General features: G+C 52.9%; 1 protein-coding gene and 1 pseudogene across 3 annotated transcripts in view; both read left to right on the top strand.

Annotated features, from left to right (window-relative positions):
• LOC129044530 (neurobeachin-like) overlaps positions 1–4,221 on the top strand; it is a 31,881-nt gene extending 27,660 nt beyond the window's left edge. For 2 of the 3 annotated variants that reach the window (XM_063652471.1, XM_063652470.1), the window contains 2 exons: positions 476–552; positions 2,330–4,221. In XM_063652471.1, coding sequence (XP_063508541.1) covers positions 476–552; positions 2,330–2,357 — 105 coding nt within the window. In that variant the 3' untranslated portion in view covers positions 2,358–4,221. Of the gene's footprint in view, positions 1–475; positions 553–2,305 lie in introns of all 3 variants that reach the window. The other variant, XM_054502477.2, reaches the window with a different exon arrangement.
• A 12,213-nt stretch (positions 4,222–16,434) lies between these two features.
• On the top strand, positions 16,435–19,682 carry LOC134738308 (uncharacterized protein C2orf27A-like; annotated as a pseudogene).
• The last annotated feature ends 95 nt before the right edge of the window (positions 19,683–19,777 follow it).

Below are 19,777 nucleotides of genomic sequence, written 5' to 3'. Positions count from 1 at the left end.
AAATCTGTCATATCTATTATCTTATATATTATACAGCCTTTCAAATTAAATCAATTAACTGAATAAGTTAGTTAGATATAAAAACATACTTTGCTTTAAGATTCTATTACTAATATTCTGTAACATTAAAATTACTTGTCTTTAAATCCATCAATAGTATTTCTGATTTTAAAATAACATTTGATTTTAACTTTATATTTTTAGTGTAAAAATGTCTCAACCTAATATTTGAAATTTAAAAGTGATTAGCAAAGGTATTCACTTTTCTGTCTTATATGTGTATAAAAATAATTGAAAGCTTAAAAAATGTCCAACTATGTTATTTAATTCCCTTATAAAGGTATTTGGACCAAGGAAATAGTGATGAAAATCATTCTATAGAAGTTTTAATAAACATTTTTGGTTTTAGACATAGGATGTGAAAGGGATAGTAGTAACACATTCAATTCATAGTGCAATTCATTCAATTGGACAGATTCAAGTGCTTTTTCCACTGTTTCCCCAATTGGATAATCGGCAGCTCAATGACAGTCAAGTGGAAACAACTATCTGGTAAGTTTTCTTTACATGTGCAGTTGCTGGTATTTTATACACACTTAGACTATGCATGATGTACTCATGCTGTGTAAATGTATTACAGTATTTGGGTTCTGCCCTTAAAGTGCTAATAAATTTTTAGAACTAATGCAGATAGATATTTATACAATAAATAAAAACCCTGACACTTAGGTTGTTATATCATAAAGGAATGCCTTTTGTGACAATAAATAGAAAATTCTTAACAAAGATAGCATAGTGATTATAATATGTAGTTGAGGGAAAATATGAATCCTGACCTTACATTTGCATATACTCATGGTTCAAATTGTCCATGAAACCCTGTCAGGTTGAAGAAAATTACTAGGGTAAAATTATTCAGAAGAATAATATTTATTAGCAATTACATAATTTATATCTTAAAGAGTGGTATTTTATGATGCTTTTGTCGTGGCGTAAGTCTAGCATAATATTAATTGACATTAACCCTTATTTATATATAGTTTATGTTTGAGGACTCTAACTAGTGGCAAATCCAAGTTTATGTAAAAATTAAATCTCTTCTAATGAGTGTAATTTCATGTGCATTTTTATAGTTTCTCTTTTATTTAAAAAAAAACTTATGTGCCAGACTCTAATTTACTGTTATATCTTAGAATTATATCTCCAAGAATTTAAAAATAAATTCTAGTAGCTATTTTGACTATACACATTGCCATGCTTGGGGATTTTAATGGGAAAGTTATATAGATAAGCATTAATTTTTATTCCAGAAGTAACATAGTAGTGCTTCATCAGTATATATACATATACATGAGCTCCTTCATGGGTTATCTAATTTTGAATTGATGGTGAATCTAGTGAATGAAGGTATGGGAAAAATTTAAGGTACAATGAAGTGTAATACATGCTTTTTCTCATAATTATCATCTAAATTAGCTATTAATGAAATTCAATTTTAGCATTTCTAATAATATTATTTCTGTTTTGGGAACATCTTTATGTAAAGTATAAATCTAAATATAGATAAGAGATTCGTACATTTATAACATTACCTCCCGTCTATGGGTCTTGCCGCCTTTTATATCAATATAGTGTAAAGGTTGGAGTTTTGAAAGTAAAAAACTTTGAAGTGAAAAGGAATCCTGAGGTTATGTCCTGCTGTGATACTATTTTGTTTGTGAGATCTTAAATAATCTAATTGGAAGGTAGCTCAGCTTAGTGGAAAAATCAAACTTAAAATTTCTGTCCTTTATTTAAATTCAAAATGTTTTGCCATTTATCATCTCAGTGAACTAAGACACATTATGATCAGTAATTTAAAATCTAGTCAGTACTATGAAAAGAAGTGGGAGATGAAGTAGCCACTAGAAAAATCCATGTATAATTTAAATATTTCTTATGAAATACATATAATCAAATCTTATTAGAAAAATCCATGTATAAATATTTCTTATGAAATATGAAATACATATATTATCAAATCTTACTGCTAAAACCATATGTAATAGGTTATCTGGTTCATTAATACAAGATGCATGGTTACTTTTTACTGACCTTCCTCAAAACTCATTTAATATGTATATTATATCTTGGTATTTAAATTGTATTTATTTCATCATGGAGATCAAAGAAAGTGTGAGGAGTCAGCATACTTATTTTCATTTTTAGTTCTTTTATATCATTCATCCTAATGTTTCCATGTATTAAGTAATGCCAACTTTTTCAGTGATGCCTATTATGTCTTTAGTTTCTTTCTTTATTTAAGATGGACTCTTACTCTGTTGTCCAGGCTGGAGTGCAGTTCTGTGATCGCTTGACTTACTGCAACCTCGGTTTCCCAGACTCAAGCAATTCTCCTGACTCAGCCTCCCAAGTAGATTGTGAGGCACCTGGGGCAGAGAAAAAAAAAAAAAAAAAACGCGCGTGCAGAGAAGTGGGGCCTGGGTCCCTCACAGACGAAAGTGCCTTCCCATGAGCTCCTTCGCTGGGCCCAGTGGACCCTGGCGTCCCTGGTTCCACCCCAGGGTGCGCATCAGGCCGCTAGGGGTACCTCAAGGCGGACAAAAGGCCCATGAAGGGAAGGTGAGTTTTGAGGGAGGATAGGTGAGGCACCTGTGGCAGAAAAAAAAAAAAAAAAAGCGCCACGGAGAAGGGGGCCCTGGGTCCACCACGCATGAAAATGCCTTCCCATCAGCCCTTGCGCTGGGCCCCGTGGACCCTGGCAACACTGGTTCGAGCACAGGGTGTGCCTCTGGCCTGATAGGGGTACCCCAAGGAGGGCAGAAAGCCCATGAAGGGAAGGTGAGGCACCTGGGGCAGAGAAAGAAAAACGCGCCGTGGAGAAGCGGGGCCTGGGTCCCCCACGGACGAAATTGCTTCGCATCATGCCCTGCGCTTGGCCCTCTGGACCCTGGCATCCCTGGTTTGAGACCAGGGTGAGCCTTGTGCCGCAAGGGGGACCCCACAGCTGGCAGAAGGCCCATGAGGGGGAAGGTGAGGCATCTGGGGCAGAGAAAAAAAAAAAAAAGCGCCGCTAAGCGGTGTCTGGGTCATCCAGGGACGAAAATGTCTTCCCATCAGCCCTTGCGCTGGGCCCCAGGCACCCTGGCATCCCTGGTTCGCGCCCAGGGTGCGCCTCGGGCCACTAGGGGTAACCCAACTCGGACAGAAGGCCCATGAGGGGAAGTTGAAGTTTGTGGGAGGAGAGGTGAGACACCAGGGGCAGAAAAAAAAAAAAAATACAGAACCGCGCCTCAGAGAAGCGGAGCCTGGGTCCCCCACGGATGAAAGTGCCTTCCCATCAGGCCCTACGCTGGGCCCGGTGGAACCTGGCGACCCTGGTTCGAGCCCAGGGTGCGCCTCGGGACCGCTTGGGGTACCACAAAGCGAACAAAAGGTTCATGAGGGGAAGGTGAGGCACCTGAGGCAGAGAAAAAAAAAAAACAAAAAAACGCGCCGCCGAGAAGCGGTGCCTGGGTCCCCCACGGATGAAAGTGTCATCCCATCAGCCCCTTCGCTGGGCCCTGGGGACCCTGGCGTCCCTGGTTTGACCCCAGGGTACGCCTTGGGCCACTAGGGGTACCCCAAGGTGGGCAGAAAGCCCCTAAGGGGAAGGTGAGGCACCTGGGGCAGATAAAAAAAAAAAACTTCGCCACCGAGAAGCGCGGCCTGGGTCCCCCACGGACGAAAGTGTCTTCCCATTAGTCCCTGCACTGGGACCCGGGGACCCTGGTGTTCCTGGTTCGAGTTCAGGGTGCGCCTCGGCTAAGTGCACCCCAAGGGTGGCTCTGGGGGCACAAAGCCCATTAGGGGAAGGTGAGTTTTGAGGGAGGAGAGGTGAGGCACCTGTCACAGAAAAAGAAAGAAAAAAACGCGCCGCGGAGAAGCGGGGCCTAGGTCCCCCACGGACTAAAGTGCCTTCCCATCAGCCCCTGCACTGGACCCTGTGGACCCTGGTGACACTGGTTCGAGCCCCGGGTGTGCCTCGGGTCTGCTAGGAGTACCCAAAGGCGGGCAGAAAGCCCATGAGGGGAAGGTGAGTTTTGAGGGAGGAGAGGTGACGCACTTGTCACAAAAAAAAAAAAACGCGCCACAGAGAAGTGGGGCGTGGGTCCCCCACAGACGAAAGTGCCTTCCTATCAGCCCCTGCACTGGGCCCCATGGACCCTGGCGACCCTGATTCGAGCCCCAGGTGCGCCTCGGGCCCGCTAGGGGTACCCAGAAGCCGGCAGAAGGCCCACCAGGGGAAGGTAAGGCAACTGGGGCAGAGGAAAAAAAAAAAAACGCGCTGCAGAAAAGCGGGACCTGGGTCCTCCACGGACGAAGGTGCCTTCCCATCAGCCCCTGCGCTGGGCTCCGGGGAACCTGGGGTCCCTGGTTTGAGTCCAGGGAGAGCCTCGGGCCGCTAGGGGTACCCCAACGCCGGTGGAAAGCCCATGACAGGAAGGTGAGCTGTGAGGGAGGAGAGGTGAGGCACTTGTGGCAGAAAAAAAAAACAACACCGCACCACGGAGAAGCGGAGCCTGGGTCTGCCACGGAAAAAAATGCCTTCCCATCAGCTCCTGCACTGGGCCCCGTGGACCTAGGCGACCCTGGTTCTAGGCCTGGGTGCGCCTCCGGCCCGCTAGGTGTACCCCAAAGCGGGCAGAAGGCCCATGAGGGGAAGGTGAGGTTTGAGGGAGGAGAGGTGAGGCACCTGCGACAGAAAAAAAAAAACACAAAAAACCGTGCCGAGGAGAAGCGGGGCCTGGGTCCCCCATGGACGAAAGTGCTTTCTCATCAGCCCCTGCGCTGGGCCCCCTGGACCCTGGCGACCCTGGTTCAAGGGCCAGAAGCGACTCCGGCACGCTAGGGGTACCGTAAGGAAACCAGAAATCCCATGAGGGGCAGCTGAGGTTTGAGGAAGGAGAGGTGAGGCATCTGTGGCAGAAAAAAAAAACCCCAAAAAAAACCGCACCACGGAGAAGCGGACCTGGGTCCCCAACGGAGGAAAGTGTCTTCCCATTAGCCCTTGCGCTGGGCCCAGGGGACCCTGGCGTTCCTGGTTCGAGACCAGGGTGCGCTTCAGGCCGCTAGGGGTACCCAAAAGCGGGCAGAAGGCCCATGAGGGGAAGGTGATGCAGCTGGGGCAGAGAAAAAAAAACCGCGCAGCAGATAAGCGGAGCCTGGGTGCCCCACAGAAGAAACTCTTCTCATCAGCGCTTGCGCTGCGCCCCGGGGACTCTGGTATCCCTGACTCGAGCCCAGGGTGCGCCTCGGCCTGCTAGGGGTACCTCAAGGCAGAAGGCCCATGAGGGAAAGGTGAGACACCTGGGGCAGAGAAAAAAAAATGCGCCGCCCAGAAGTGGCGCCTGGGACCCCACGGACGAACGTCCCTACCCATCAGCCCTACACTGAGCCCCGGAGACCCTAGCGTCCCTGGCTCGAAACCAGGGTGCGCCTCTGGCCCGCTAGGGGTACCTCAAGGCGGGCAGAAATCCCATGGGGGGAAGGTGAGGCACCTGGGGAAAGGCAAAACAAAAAAGACGCCGCAGAGAAATAGAGCCTGGGTCCCCAAGGAAGAAAGTGTCTTCCCATCAGCCCTTGCGCTGGGCCGCGGGGAACCTGGTGTCCCAGTTTGGAACCCAGGGTGTGCGTCTGGCCACTAGGAATACCCCAAGTCGGACAGAAGGCCCATGAGGAGAAGGTGAGGTTTGAGGGAGGAGAGGTGAAGCAACTGTGGCAGAAAAAAAAAAAAGCCACGCCGCGGAAAAGCGGGGCTTGGGTCCCCAACGGACGAAAGTGCCTTCCCATCAGCCCCTGCGCTGGGCCCCGTGGACCCTGGCGACCCTGGTTAGAGCCCAGGGTGCGCCTCTTGACCAATAGGGGTATCCCAAAATGGGCAGAATGCTCATTAGGGGAAGGTGAGGCACTTGGGTCAGAGAAAAAAAAAAAAAAACAACAAACCCTGCCGTGGAGAAGCCGGGCCTGGATCCCCAATGACTCAAGTGCCTTTCCATCAGGCCTTGCGCTGGGCCCCGGGGATCCTGGCGACCCTGGTTTGAACCCAGTGTGCGCCTCGAGCCGCTAGCGGTACCCCAAAGTGGGCAAAAGCCCATGAGGGGAAGGTGAGGCACCTGGGGCGGAGAAGAAAAAAAAAAACTCGCCACAGATAAGGGAGGCCTGGGTTCCCCACGGAAGAAAGTTCCTTCCTATCAGACCCTGCGCTGGGCCTCAGGGACCCTGGCATCCCTGGTTCGAGCCCAGGGTGTGCCTCGGGCTGCTGGGGGTACCCCAAGGCGGACAGAAAGCCCATAAGGGAAAGGTGAGGCACCTGTGGCAGAAAAAAAAAACAAACCGCGCCTCAGTGAAGCGGGGCCTGGGTCCCCCACTGACGAAAGTGCCTTCCCATCAGGCCTTGCGCTAGATCTCGTGGACACTGGCGACCCTGGTTCGAGCCCAGGGTGCGAATCGGGCCCGCCAGGGGTACCCCAAAGCGGGCAAAAGGCCCATTAGAGGAAGGTGAGGCACCCAGGCAGAGAAAAAAAAAAACCGCGCCGCTGAGAAGCGGGGCCTGGGTCCTCCACGGACGAAAGTGTCTTCCCATCAGCGCCTGTGCTGGGACCCAGGGACCCTGGCGTCCCTGGTTCGGCCACAGGGTGCGCCTCGGGCCGCAAGCGGTACCTCTAGGCGGGCAGAGGGCCCATGAGGCGAAGGTAAGGTTTGAGGGAGGAGAGGTGAGACACCTGCGGCAGAAAAAAGAAAAAGTTCACCTCGGAGAAGCGGGCCCTGGGTCCCCCACGGACAAAAGTCTCTTCCCATCAGCGCTGGGCTGGGCCCGGGGGACCCTAGCATCCCTGGCTCGAAACCAGGGTGAGCCTCGGGCCCGCTAGGGGTAGCCAAAGGCGGGCAGAAAGCCCATAAAGGGAAGGTGAATCACCTGGGGAAGAGAAAAAAAAAAAAACAAAAACCCTGCGGAGGAGCAGAGCTTGGGACCCCCACAGAGGAAAGCGTCTTCCCATCAGCCCCTGAGCTGGGCCCTGTGGACCCTGGCGTCCCTGGTTCGAGCCCAGGGTGCGCTCGGGTCGGCAGGGGTACCCCAACGCAGGCAGAAAGCCCATGAGTGGAAGGTGAGGTTTGGGGGAGGAAAGGGAAGCACCTGGGGCAGAGAAAAAAAAAACAAAAAAACAGACCACGGAGTAGCGGGGCCTGGGTCCCCCACGGATGAAAGTGCCTTCCCATTAGCCCCTGCGCTGGGCCCCGTGGACCCTGGCGACCCTGGTTCGAGCCCAGGGTGCGCCTTGGGCCCGCTAGGGTACCCAAAAGCGGGCAGAAGGCCCATGAGGGGAAGGTGAGGCACCTGAGGCAGAGAAAAAAACTGTGCCGCGGAGAAGGGGGGCCTGGGTCCCCCACGGACGAAAATGTCTTCCCATCAGCCCCTGAGCTGGGCCCAGGGGACCCTGGCATCCCTGGTTCAAGACCAGGGTACGCTTTGGGCCTCTTGGGGTACCCCATGGCGGGCAGAAAGCCTATGAGGGGAAGGTGAGGTTTGAGGGAGGAGAGGTAAGGCACCTATGACAGAAAAGAAAAAAAAAAAACGCGCCACAAAGAAGCAGGGCCTGGGTCCCCCACGGACGAAAGTGCCTTCTCATCAGCCCCTGCGCTGGGCCCCGGGGACCCTGTCATCCCTGGCTTGAATCCAGGGTGCGCCTCTGGCCTGCTATGGGTAACCCAAAGCGGGCAGAAGGCCCATGAGGGGAAGGTGAGTCACCTGGGGCAGAGAAAAGAAAAAAAAAAACCGCGCTGCGGAGAAGCGGGGCCTGCGTCCCCCACGGGTGAAAGTGTCTTCCCATCAACCCTTGCGCTGTGCCCCGGGGACCCTGGCGACCCTTATTCGAGCTCAACGTGTGCCTGGGGCCGCTAGGGGTACCCCAAAGGGGGCAGAAGGCCCATGAGGGGAAGGTGACCCACCTGGGGCAGAGGAAAAAAAAAAAACGCGCCTCGGAGAAGCGGGGCCTGGGTCCCCCACGGAAGAAAGTGTCTCCCCATCAGCCCTTGCGCTGCGCCCTGGAGACCCTGGCATCCCTGGTTCGAGCCCAGGGTGCGCCTCGGGCCTCTAGGGGTACCCCAAGGGGGACAGAACGCCCATGAGGGGAAGGTGAGGCACCTGGGGCAGAGAAAAAAAAAAACTGCGCCGCCGAGAAGTGGGGACTGGGTCCCCCACGGACGAAAGTGTATTCCCATGAACCCTTGCGCTGAGCCCCAGGGACCCTGGTGTCCCTGGTTCGAGTCCAGTGTGCGCCTAGGGTGGCTAGGGGTACCCCAAGTCAGACAGATGGCCCATGAGGGGAAGTGAGGTTTCAGGGAGTAGAGGTGAGGTACCTGTGGCAGGTGTCCATCTGTAAACTGTTTATGCATGTGAGCCCTGATGTCCACCAGGGGCTGGATGTCCCCCTGGGGCTAGATGTTCGCCTGGAGCCTGGTGTCTACCTGGGGCCTGATATCCAGGAGAGGCTTAGTTATCCACCTATGGCCATCTGGAGCCAGATGCACATCTGAGGTTGGTGTACACCTAAGGCCTGATATCTACCTGGGGCTTGGATGTTCATGTGGGGCCTGATGTCCACCTAAGACCATGTGTTCACCTGGACCCTGGGTGACCATCTGGGTTATGATGTTCAGCTGGGGCCCAGAGTTCAGCTGGGGACTGGGTCAACCTTCTGCCTGATGCACACCTGGGGACTAGGTACCCACCTGGGCTCCCATGTTCACTGGAGCCTGATGTCTACCTGGGGCCTTGTATTTACCTAGGACCAATTCATCCACCTGGGGTCTGAGTGCCCTCATGGAGCCTGGAGTTTTCCTGGGGCCTGGGGTCTGCCTTAGGCTTAAGTGTACATCTGTGGCCTGATGTCCACCTTGGGATGGATGTCCACCTGGGGACAGATATTCAGTAGGGGCCTGAGTGTCCACCTAGTTTGTGATGTCTACCTGGGGCCTGGTGTTCATCTGAGGTTTGATATCCACGTGGGGCCTGGACATTTACCTGGAACCTGATGTATAGCTGGTGCCTGAAGTTCATCTATGCCTGGTGTCCCCCTGGGGCCAGGTAGTCAACACGGGGCCTGAAGACCTTCTAGAGTTCAGTGTTCACCTGGGGCCTGAAGTCCACCTAGGGCTTGGGTATCCAAACAGGGCCTGGTGTCAGCTTGAGATTTGTGTATTTACCTAGGGCCTGGTTGTCCATTGGGGCTTGATTTTTTACTTGTTTTTTTGTGTTAATCTGGGGTCTAGTGTCCACTTGGGGCCTAGGTATCCACCTAGGGACTATTGTCCAGCTGGAGACTAATGACTACCTATGGCCTGGTAATCACCTAAGGCTTTGTTTCACTTAGGTACTTGGTGTCAAACTGTTGCCTGCTGTTCACCTGGGCTATGGTGTCCACCTGCGGCATATTGTCCACCTGGGGTCTGGATGTCAGCCTGGGGCTGTCGTATACCTGTATCTTAGATGCAGCAGTCCATCTGGTGCTTGAGTGTCAACCTAAGGCCTGATGTCTATGTTGGACCTAGGGTCCACCTGCGGCATATTGTCCACCTGGGGTCTGGATGTCAGCCTGGGGCTGTCGTATACCTGTATCTTAGATGCAGCAGTCCATCTGGTGCTTGAGTGTCAACCTAAGGCCTGATGTCTATGTTGGACCTAGGGTTCACCTGAGGCCTGATATCCACCTGGGGCCTCAATGTCCAAATGGGGCCTGATGCCCATCTGGGCCCTGGGTGTCCACCTGCAGCATGGATGTCCACTGGTACTTTATGTCCCCCAGGGGCCTAATGTCCACCTAAGACCTGGTGTTCACCTGGGGTCTGATGTTCAGCTGAAGACCGGATGTCCACCTGGAGCCAAGGAATCTACCCAGGGACTGGTGTTGAACTGGGGCCTGATGACCACCTGGCGACAAGGTACACACCAGGCTTGATGTCCACCTGTCACCAGATGTCTACCTGAGTCCTGATGTCCATCTTGATCCTGGGTGTCCACATTAGGCCTGATGTCCAGCTGGGGCCTAGGTACCCACTGGGGGCTTCCTGTTAACTTTGGGACTGGCGTCATTCTGGGGCCTAATGACTGCCTGGGTTGTATTATTCACCTAAGGCCTGGTGTCCACTTGGGGCTTGAGTGTAACCCTGGACCTGGCATCCACATAGGACTTGGGTATCAAACTGGCCCCTTGGTGTCCAGTTAAGATATCATGTGAACCTGGCGCCTGAGTATCCACATGGGGCCAAATGACTACTGGGGACCTGAATGTCAACCTAGAATCTGAAGTTTACTAGGGGCCTAGGTGTCCACCTGGGGCCTAATGTCCACCTGAGCCTGGGTGTCAACCTGGGGCCTGATGTAAACCTCTAGTTCAGTGTCCACCTTGGGCTTGATGTCAACCTGGAGCCTGATGTCCACCTGAGAGTACTGATGTTCACCTTTGACCTGATGTCCACCTGTGGACTGTTTACCACCCATGGCCTGATGTTCACCTGGGGATGAATGTCCAGCTGTGACCTGTTGTGCACCTGGAACCTAGGCATCCATCTGCGGCCTGATGTTCAGCTGGGCTGAGACCCGGAGTTCACCTGAGGCATGATGTCCATCTGAAGCTTGATGTTCATCTGGGGGCTGGGTGTCCACTTGGGGCCCAATATCCACCTGGAGACTAGGTACCCACCTGGGATCTGGTGTTCACTCAAGATTGGTGTTCAGCTGTGGCCTAATGACCACCTGGGTCATGGTGTCTACCTTGGACTGGGTGCTCACCTGGAGCCAGTATTCACTGGGGGCCTAGTGTGCACCTGAGACTGGGGGATGCACCTGAGGTCTGGTGTCTACCTGGTGCCTAGGTATCCACTTGGGGCCTAATGTTCATCTGGAATCTGATATCCACCTGGGGCCTTGTAATTACCTGAGGTCTGGGCATCCACCTAGGGCTTGAGTATCCTCCTGGGGCCTTGAGTTTTACTGGGGACTCGTGTCTGCCTTGGACCTGGGTGTACATCTGTTGCCTAATGTACACCTTGACAGTGATGTCAACCTGGGGACAGATGTCCTCTTGGGGTCTGAGTGTGCACCTGGTGCCTGATGTCTGCCTGGGGACTTGTGTTCACCTGAGACCTGATATCCACCTGGGGCCTGGGCATCCACGAGGGGCTGATGTTCAGCTGGAGACTGGATATCCACCTGGGGCTTAGGGATCCATCCAGAAACTGATGTCAAACTGGGGCCTGATGTCTACTTGGGGACTAGGTATCCATATGAGGCTTGATGTTCATCCGTGGCCAGACGTCCATCTGATGCTTGATGTCCACCTTAGTCCTGGATGTCTACTGGAGACCACATGTCCAACTAGAGCTTAGGAACCTACTGGGGGCCTCATGTAAACCTAGGGACTGATATGCAGCTGGGTCCTAATGATCCCCTGGGTCATATTATTCACCTAGGGCCTGGTGTCCACTTAGGGCTTGAGTGTCAACCTTAGGTCTTGTGTTCATCTTTGACCTGGTGTCCACCTGGGACTTGGGTATCAACCTGAGGACTTGGTGTCCAATTGAGGTGTCATGACCACCTGGGGACTAAATGTCAATCTGGGGCCTGATGTAAACCTCTAGTTCAGTATACACCTGGGCCTGGTCTTCACTTGGGGCCTGCTGTCTACCTGGGCCTTGCTGTCAACCTGGGGCCTGATGTAAACCTCTAGTTCAGTATCCACCTGGAGCCAGATGTCTTCCTAGAGACTTATATTCAGTTTTGACCTGATGTCCACCTGGGGACTTGCTATCCATCCATGGTCTGATATTCACCTGGGGACAGATTTTCAACTGTGGCCAGAAGTGCACCTGGGGTCTGGGCTTCCACCTAGAGCCTGATGTTTAGCTGGGGCTAGAGTTTACATGGAGAATGATGTCCACCTGAAGTTTGATGTTTACCTGGGGCCTGATACCTTCCTGGTGCCCAAGTGTTCTCATGTGCCTAATGTCCACTAGTTGGCCTGGTGTTCATCTGAGAGCTTGGTGTCAACCAGTGGCTTTATGTACACCTGGATTCTAGTGTCCTGGGGCCTTATGCCTACCAGGAGTCTGGTGTACCCCAGGGGTCTAGTATCCACCTGGAGTCTGGGTGTCCACCTGGAGCCTAATGTTGAGCTTAGACTGAGTGTCAGCCTGAGGCCTGATGTCTACTTAGGGCATAGGTATTCACCTGGGGCTTGTTGTTTACCTGGGGACTAATGTCAACCTTGAGCCTAGGTATCCACCTGGGGAATAGTGTCCAGCTGCAGCCAGATGTCTACCTATGGCCTGAAGCATGGTTGTTATCCTAAGGCCTTGTATTAGTCCATTTTCACACTATTATAAAAAACTACCTGATATTGGGCAACTTATGAGGAAAAGAGGTTTAACTGACCCACAGTTCTTCAGGCTTAATAAGGAGCATGACTGGGCGGGCTTGGGACACTTACAATCATGATGTAAAGCCAAGAGGAAGCAAGCCCTTTTTACCATGGGGGAGGAGGAGGGAGAGAGGAGGGGGATGTGCTACACACTTTCAAATAACCAGATCTCATAAGAACTCTATCGCGAGAACAGCAAATGAATCTGCCCCCATGATTCAATCACCTCTCACCAGGCCCCTTCTTCAACCCATGTGGATTACAATTCAACATGAGATTTGGGTGGAGATATAGAGCCAATATCAGGCCTGATGCCCACCTGGAGTCGTGTCTACCTGAGGCCTAGTGTAGACATGAGGCCTGGGCATCCACCTAGGACCTCATGTTAAGATAGGGGCTGGAGTTCTTTTGGTGTCTAGTGTATACCTGGGGCCCAGATGTATAATTAGAGCCTGATGTTTCAGATGGAAACCTGGGCCCCAGGTGCTCATCAGATCCTAGGTGAAAACTCAGGCTTCAGGTGCACATCAGACTCCAAGTGGAGTCTGGGGCCAAGTAGGCCCCAGGTTGACACCAAGATTTCAGGTAGACTCTGGGTCACAGAAAAACACCCCGCCCTAGGTGGACAGCTGAACCTGAGTAGACATCAGGTCTCAGATCGACATCTGGCCCCAGGTAGATTCCTAGGCCCAAGGTGAATACTCAGTCTCCAGCCCTAGGGGAATCCAGTCTTAGGTGACTAAGGACTGGTGTTCCTCTGGGGCATCATGTCTAACTGGGCCCTGGGAGTGCACATGGAGCCAGATGTCTATAAAGAGCCTGGGTGTCCACTAGGGCCTGAGGTTCACCAGGAGCATAGACATCAACCTAGGACCTCATGTCCACCTAAAACCTGGTGTTCACCCGGGGCCTGGGTGACAACCTGGGATCTGATGTTCACCTGAGGCCCAGAGTTCAGCTGGTGCCTGTGTCAGCTTGGCACCTGATGCACATGAGAGGACTGGGTGCACACCTGAGGACTGGTGTTCATGGGGAACTGGTGTTCAGCTGTGGATTGATGACCAACTGGGTCCTGGTGTCCTCCTGGCACCTGATGTCCACCTGGGACTGCATGCTTACGTAGGGTCCGGTGTTCCCCTGGGGCCTGGAGTGCCCCTGAAACCTGGGGTCCACCTGGGCCTAGTATCCACTTGGGGCCTCATAGCCATCTGGAACATCATGTCCACTTGGGGCCTTGTAGTTACCTAGGGACTGGGTGACCTTCTGGTGCTTGAGTGTCCTCCTGGGGCCCGGGGTTCTCCTGGGGCCTGGGTGTACATCTCTGGCCTGATGTCCATCTTGGGATGGATGTCCACCTGGGGACAGATGTTCACTTGTGGCCTGAATGTCCATCTTGTGTCTAATGTCTACCTGGGGCCTGCTGTTTGCCTGAGGCCTTATATACACCTGGGGCCTGGGCATCCATTTGAGGACTGACGTCTACCTAAGACTGGGTGTTTAACTGGGGCACAGACTTCTTCCTGGAGCCCGACGTTCATCTGGAGCCTGAAGTTCACCTAGGCCTATTGTCTACCTGAGGCCTATGTGTCAACCTAGGGCCTGATGACAACCCTGAGTTCAGTGTTCACCTGGGGCCTGATATCTGCCTGGAGTCTGGGTGTCCACATAGGGCCTGATGTTGGCTTGGGACCAAAGTATTTACCTAGGGCCTGGGTGTCTACTTAGAGCCTGACTTCTACATGGTTCATTGTGTCAACCTGGGGCCTGATGTCCACTTAGGGCCTAGGTAAGCTTCTTATGACTAAAGTCCACATGGGGGCTGAAACCATCTCAGACCTTGTGTTAACCTAGGGCTTAGTGTCCATCTGAGGCCTGCTTGGGACCTGGTGACCCCCTGGGGTCAAGGTATCCACCCTGGGCCTGATGACCAATTGGGACCTAAGGATCTACCTAGAGACTGGTGTCAACCTGGAACCTGATGTCCACTTGGGGTCTGGTGTACACCTTGGGCCTGATGCCCACCTGGGCACAGGTGTACACTTTGGGCCTAATGTGCACCTGAAGCCTGGGTGTCAACCCGGGTCTTGATGCACATCTTTAGTCAAGTGTTTAACTCAGGCCTGATGAAATACTGGAGCCTGATTTACACCTGTGTACTGGGTCTCCACCTGGGGCCTGATGTCCACCTGCAGCCAGATATCCACCTGGCACCAGATGTCTACGAAGAATCTGGGTGTCCACCTTGAAAATGATGTATTCCAAGAGACTAGGCATGCACATTGGGCCTGGGGTCCACCTGGGTCCTGATGTCTACCTGAGGCTGGTATTGAACTGGTGCCTGTGTGTTCACTTGGAGCCTGATGTTCATTTGGAACCTGGTGTTCACCTAGGACATGGGTATCCACCTGGATCCTGATTTTCAGGTGGGGAGTGGATACAGACCTGGGACCTGACAGCCACCTATGCTACAAGTAACCCAACCACCTGGGGCCTGGTGTTCACCTGCAGCCTGATATCCACCTGGTACCTATGTGTCAATCTAGTGCCTGGTGTCCACTTGAGGACTAGGTAGATATCTGGGGCTTGGTGTTCACCAGGGGCCTGGTGTTCATCTTGCACCCAGTGTCCACCTGGACCCTGTGTATCAACCTGTGGCCTAGGTGGCCACTTGGAGCTTTATGTGCACCTGGGGCCTGAGAGTTTCCTAGGATCTGATGACCACTGGGGCCCAGGTATCCACCTGGGACATCAGGCTCCAAGTGTACACCTAGGCTCCATGTGGACACCAGGCCAGGAGAACTCCAGCCCTTATCTGAATATCAGGTCCTAGATGGATGCCCAGGCCCCATGTGTACATCAGGCCCCAGGTATACACTGGAATGCAGGTGGACACCACCACTCAATTGGATACACACACTCAAGGTGGACACCAGGCTCCACATGAATTCCTACACTCCAGGTGAACATCAGGTCCCAAGTGGATACCTGGACTCCAGGTGGATAGCAGTCTCTAAATTAATACCAGGTGTCAGATGGTCCTTAGGAGCCATGTGGACATTAGTCATCAGGAAGTTACCTAGGCCCAAAGTGGACATCAGGCCCCATGTTGACACAAGATCTAGTTGGAAGTCAGGCCCCAGGTGGACACCCAGGCCCTAGGTAAATACTTAGGTTCCAAGTTGACAGCATGCCCTATGTAAACACTCAGAACTCAGGTGGACATCAGGCCTCAGGTAGACATCTGAGTTCATCTGGAACCTCCTGTTACAGGCCCCATGTAAACACCAGGCCTTAGGTAGATACCAAATCGCTAGATGGACATCAGAGCTCAGATTGACACAAAGACTCCAGTAGACATAATGTACCAATGAATATCCAGGACCCTGGTAAATACCCAGGCCCCAGATTGATACCAGAGTCTATGTGGACAGACAGGCCCTGGGTAGAAAACAGGCCCAAGGTGGACACTGGACTGGACATCAGGTCCTAGGTTGACAACCATGCTTCAAGTTGACACCAGGCCCCAAGTGAATATCTGGCCCCAGCTGGACAGTAGTCCCCTGGTGAATACCTAGTCTCAAGGTTGACATCAGGCCCCATGTGAACACTAGACCCCAGATAAACACTTATGCCCTAAGTGGACATCAGGCCTCAGGTGGTTACCCAGTCCCAAGGTTAACATCAGGACCCCGATGGGCACCAGTTATGAAGTGGATTCCTAGGACCCAGGTGAATATCAAGCCCTAGGTGGATACCAGGCCGCAGGTGGATACCAGGATCCTGGTAGACATCAGGTCCCAAGAGGACACTAGAACCCAGGAGTACATTAGGCCACAGGTTAACACGAAGGCCCCAGATGAATACCAGGCCAACTTGTGGACATCAGGCCTGAGAAGGGTCCTTGGGCTCCAGGTGGATATCAGGCCCCAGGTGAACATCCAGCACTCAGATGAACATTAAGCTTCAGGTAGACATCATGCCTCCGGTGAACTCCAGGCCCCAGCTGAGCATCAGGCCCTGGGTGGATGCCCAGGTTCCGGGTGCACATCTGGCCGCAGTTGGACATTCAACCCCAGGTAACCATCAGGCCATGGGTGAATACACCGTTTCCAGGTAAACATCAGATTGAAGGTAAACATCAGTCCCCCAGTGGACATCAGGCCCAAGGTGGACACTGAACTACAGGTTTACATCAGGCCACATGTTGACACCTAGTCCCAGATGGACATCAGACCCCAGGTGGATACCTAGGCCTCCAGTGAATTTCAGACACCAGGTTGACATTCAGGCCCCCAGTGGTCATCTGGCCTCATGAGAACACTCAGACCCCAGGTGCAAATGATGTCTCAACTGGACACCAAACCCCTAGTTTGATACCCAAGGCCCAGGTGGACACCAGGTCCAAGGCTGACACTCAAGCCCTAAGTGAATACCAAGCTCTAGGTGAATAATTCAACCCAGGTGGTCATTAGGACCCAGCTGGATACCAGTCCCCAGGTTAACACAAGGCCCCCAGTGGACACCTAGGCACCAGCTGGACATCAGGCCCTATTTAAACACTCGGGTCTCAGGTGAACACCATGCCCCAGGTGGACATCAGGCCCTAGGTGGACTCAGGGCCACAGGTGGACATCTAGCCCCTGGGCAACATCCAGCCCCAGGCGGATGCAACCATTTCCATGGATAAACCATTCCCCGGTGGATATCAGGCCTCAAGAGGATGGCAGTCACCAGGTAGGCATCAGGCCTCAGTAGACACCAAGGTCCCAGATGTACAGCAGGCCCCAACTGAACCCCAGACTCATGTGGACATCAGGCCACAGGTAGACACCAAGCGTTACGTAGATACCTAACTTCAGGTAGACATCAGACCCAAGGTGGACACCCAGTTCCCAGGTGGACAATCAGGCCCCAGGCACTCATCAGGCCTTAAGTGAACACCCAGGCCCCAGGTTGATATCCAGCTCCCAGGGGATCACCAAGCCCCAGGTAGACACCAGGCCATAGGTGAGCAACAGGATGCAGTAGGCCATCAGGCCACAGCTGGATACGAGTCCCCGGTGAACACAAGGCCCCAGTGGGACATAGATCTAAGGCAGACATCAGGTCCCAGGTGGACATACAGGCCTGAGGTGGAATTCACCCTGAGGGGGACATTCGGCCCCAGGTATGCATCAGGCCTCAGGTGAATAACCAGTCCCCAGGTGGACATTAGCCCGCAAGTCAACCACAGTCCCCAGGTTGATACCTGGTCCCCAGGTAGCTACCCAATCTGCAGGGTAACATTAGGCCCCTGTAGGATCCCAGGCCCCAAGTGGATTCCTAGGCCCCTGAAGAGCATCATGTGCAGGTGTCCAAGCAGGCCCTGGGTGGACATAACTGTGTACAGGTAAGGAGTTGACCTGTGGGGAAGGTGAGCAGTCAGCAGCCCACTGGGGTCCTGAGTAGGTCTTCTGGAAGGAGGAGGCTGAGGGGATGGAACCTTAAAGAAGTGACCTCACTTCCTTGGCAACAGACCCTAAGAGAAGTTAGAATTCTGGTAACCAGGCCAGGCACGGTGGCTCACACCTGTAATCCCAGCACTTTGGGAGGCTGAGGCGGGAGGATCATGAAATCAGGAGATCGAGACCAGCCTGACCAATATGGTAAAACCACATGCCTACTAAAAATACAAAAAACAAACAAGGCAGGAGATCGAGACCATCCTGGCTAACACAGTGAAACCCCGTCTCTACTAAAAATACAAAAATTAGCCGGGCGTAGTGGTGGGTGCCTGTAGTCCCAGCTACTCAGGAGGCTGAAGCAGGAGAAGGGCATGAACCCGGGACACGGAGCTTGCAGTGAGCCAAGATCGCGCCATTGCACTCCATCCAGCCTGGGCAAGAGAGCGAGACTCTGTCTTAAAAACAACAACAACAATGACAACAACAACAACAACAAAAACAATCACAAAAAAACTAGCCAGGTGTGGTGGTGCATGTCCCGTGCCTGTAATCCCAGCTACTCAGGAGACTGAGGCAGGAGAATTGACTGAACCCAGTAGGTGGATGTTGCAGTGAGCTGAGATCATGCCACTGCACTCCAGTCTGGCCAACAGAATGAGACTATGTCTCAAAAAAAAAAAAAAAAATGAATTCTGATAACCAGGCAACCACATCCTAGAGTTAGCCCCATAGCCAGCTCACTTGGTGGGAGATGCTCAAGAGAGCAAGGTGTTCTTGTGCTGCATCCCCACATCTCAAGGCTCCTGCTTCAGGAATGGCAGGAGTGAGAGCCTTTCTTTTCCGATGATGCCCTTGTAGGCTCATCCCTCACCCCAGATGCCTCTGGCCATTTGACAGAAGCCCCCCAGGTACCACAGGACAGGAATTACCAGGTAGACCTCAGGCCCCAGATGGAGCTACCAGGCCAGGCCTCACCAGTGATCCCACCAGGGCCACATCTGCACATTGTCCTTGTCCAGCTGGAGCCTCTGGAGCTCATTGAGACACAGGCACATGGTGAGGTCACCTGCAGTCTGGAAGTCTTTCCAGGGACAATGTTTTCAGGCTGAAACTCCTTTAAATTCAGTGAAGTTGTTTTCATGTTTGGAAATTCCAGTGGAAAGTGAGTGATATTGGTGACCTCTCTCCTTTTTCAGCTCCTGCCTCAGGTGCAGAAATACAGCTATTTCCAGTTCCAGCTGTTGAGCCAGTGCCAGCACCAGGGGCAGAGCCCCCTCCAGGACAGCGCTGGAGCTAGAGGAATCTCCAGGGCCCTCCTGCCGCTGCCCTGGGACTGCCCAGGACAAGCCCAGGGAGAAGCTGCCTGACTTCATGGCACCTCCTGTAGAGCCACCGGCCTCAGCCCTGGAGCTGAAAGTGTGGCTGGAGCTAGAGGTGGCAGAGAGGGGGTGACCAGCACAGCTCCAGCCAGCAGCTCCCACACTGCTTCCAGTCCTGGGCACAGTGGAAGATATGGAAGCAGAGACCAGGGTGTGCAACCTGGGCTCCTCTGCCTCACTGGAGAGGGACTTCTCTCACTGAGCAGAGCAGCAGCCCTGCTGCTGAAGGGCCTGCTGCTACTGCTGCTGGGGGTGTTTGCCTGCCTGCAGGAGGTGCTGGAGAGCAAGAAAAGGAGCCTGTGAGCAGGGGTTCCAGCAGGTCCTCCTGCTCCCAGAGGCGACCTCCTCCTCCAGGCATGGAGGTTTGCCCTCAGCTGGGCAGCTGGGTCATTTGCCTCTAATGTGCTGCCCAGGATGGCCCTTTCTTGACAGGCAGACAGGGGTTGAGGGGGCCAGGGGGCATCTCCAAAGGAAGCTTTTAAACTCAGCAGCTGCA

The sequence above is a fragment of the Pongo pygmaeus genome, chromosome 16 (assembly GCF_028885625.2).
Source record: "Pongo pygmaeus isolate AG05252 chromosome 16, NHGRI_mPonPyg2-v2.0_pri, whole genome shotgun sequence".
NCBI classification, from domain to species: Eukaryota; Metazoa; Chordata; class Mammalia; order Primates; family Hominidae; genus Pongo; species Pongo pygmaeus.
Note: the sequence above shows the minus strand (reverse complement) of the source record. Positions and strands in the feature narration are given on the sequence as shown.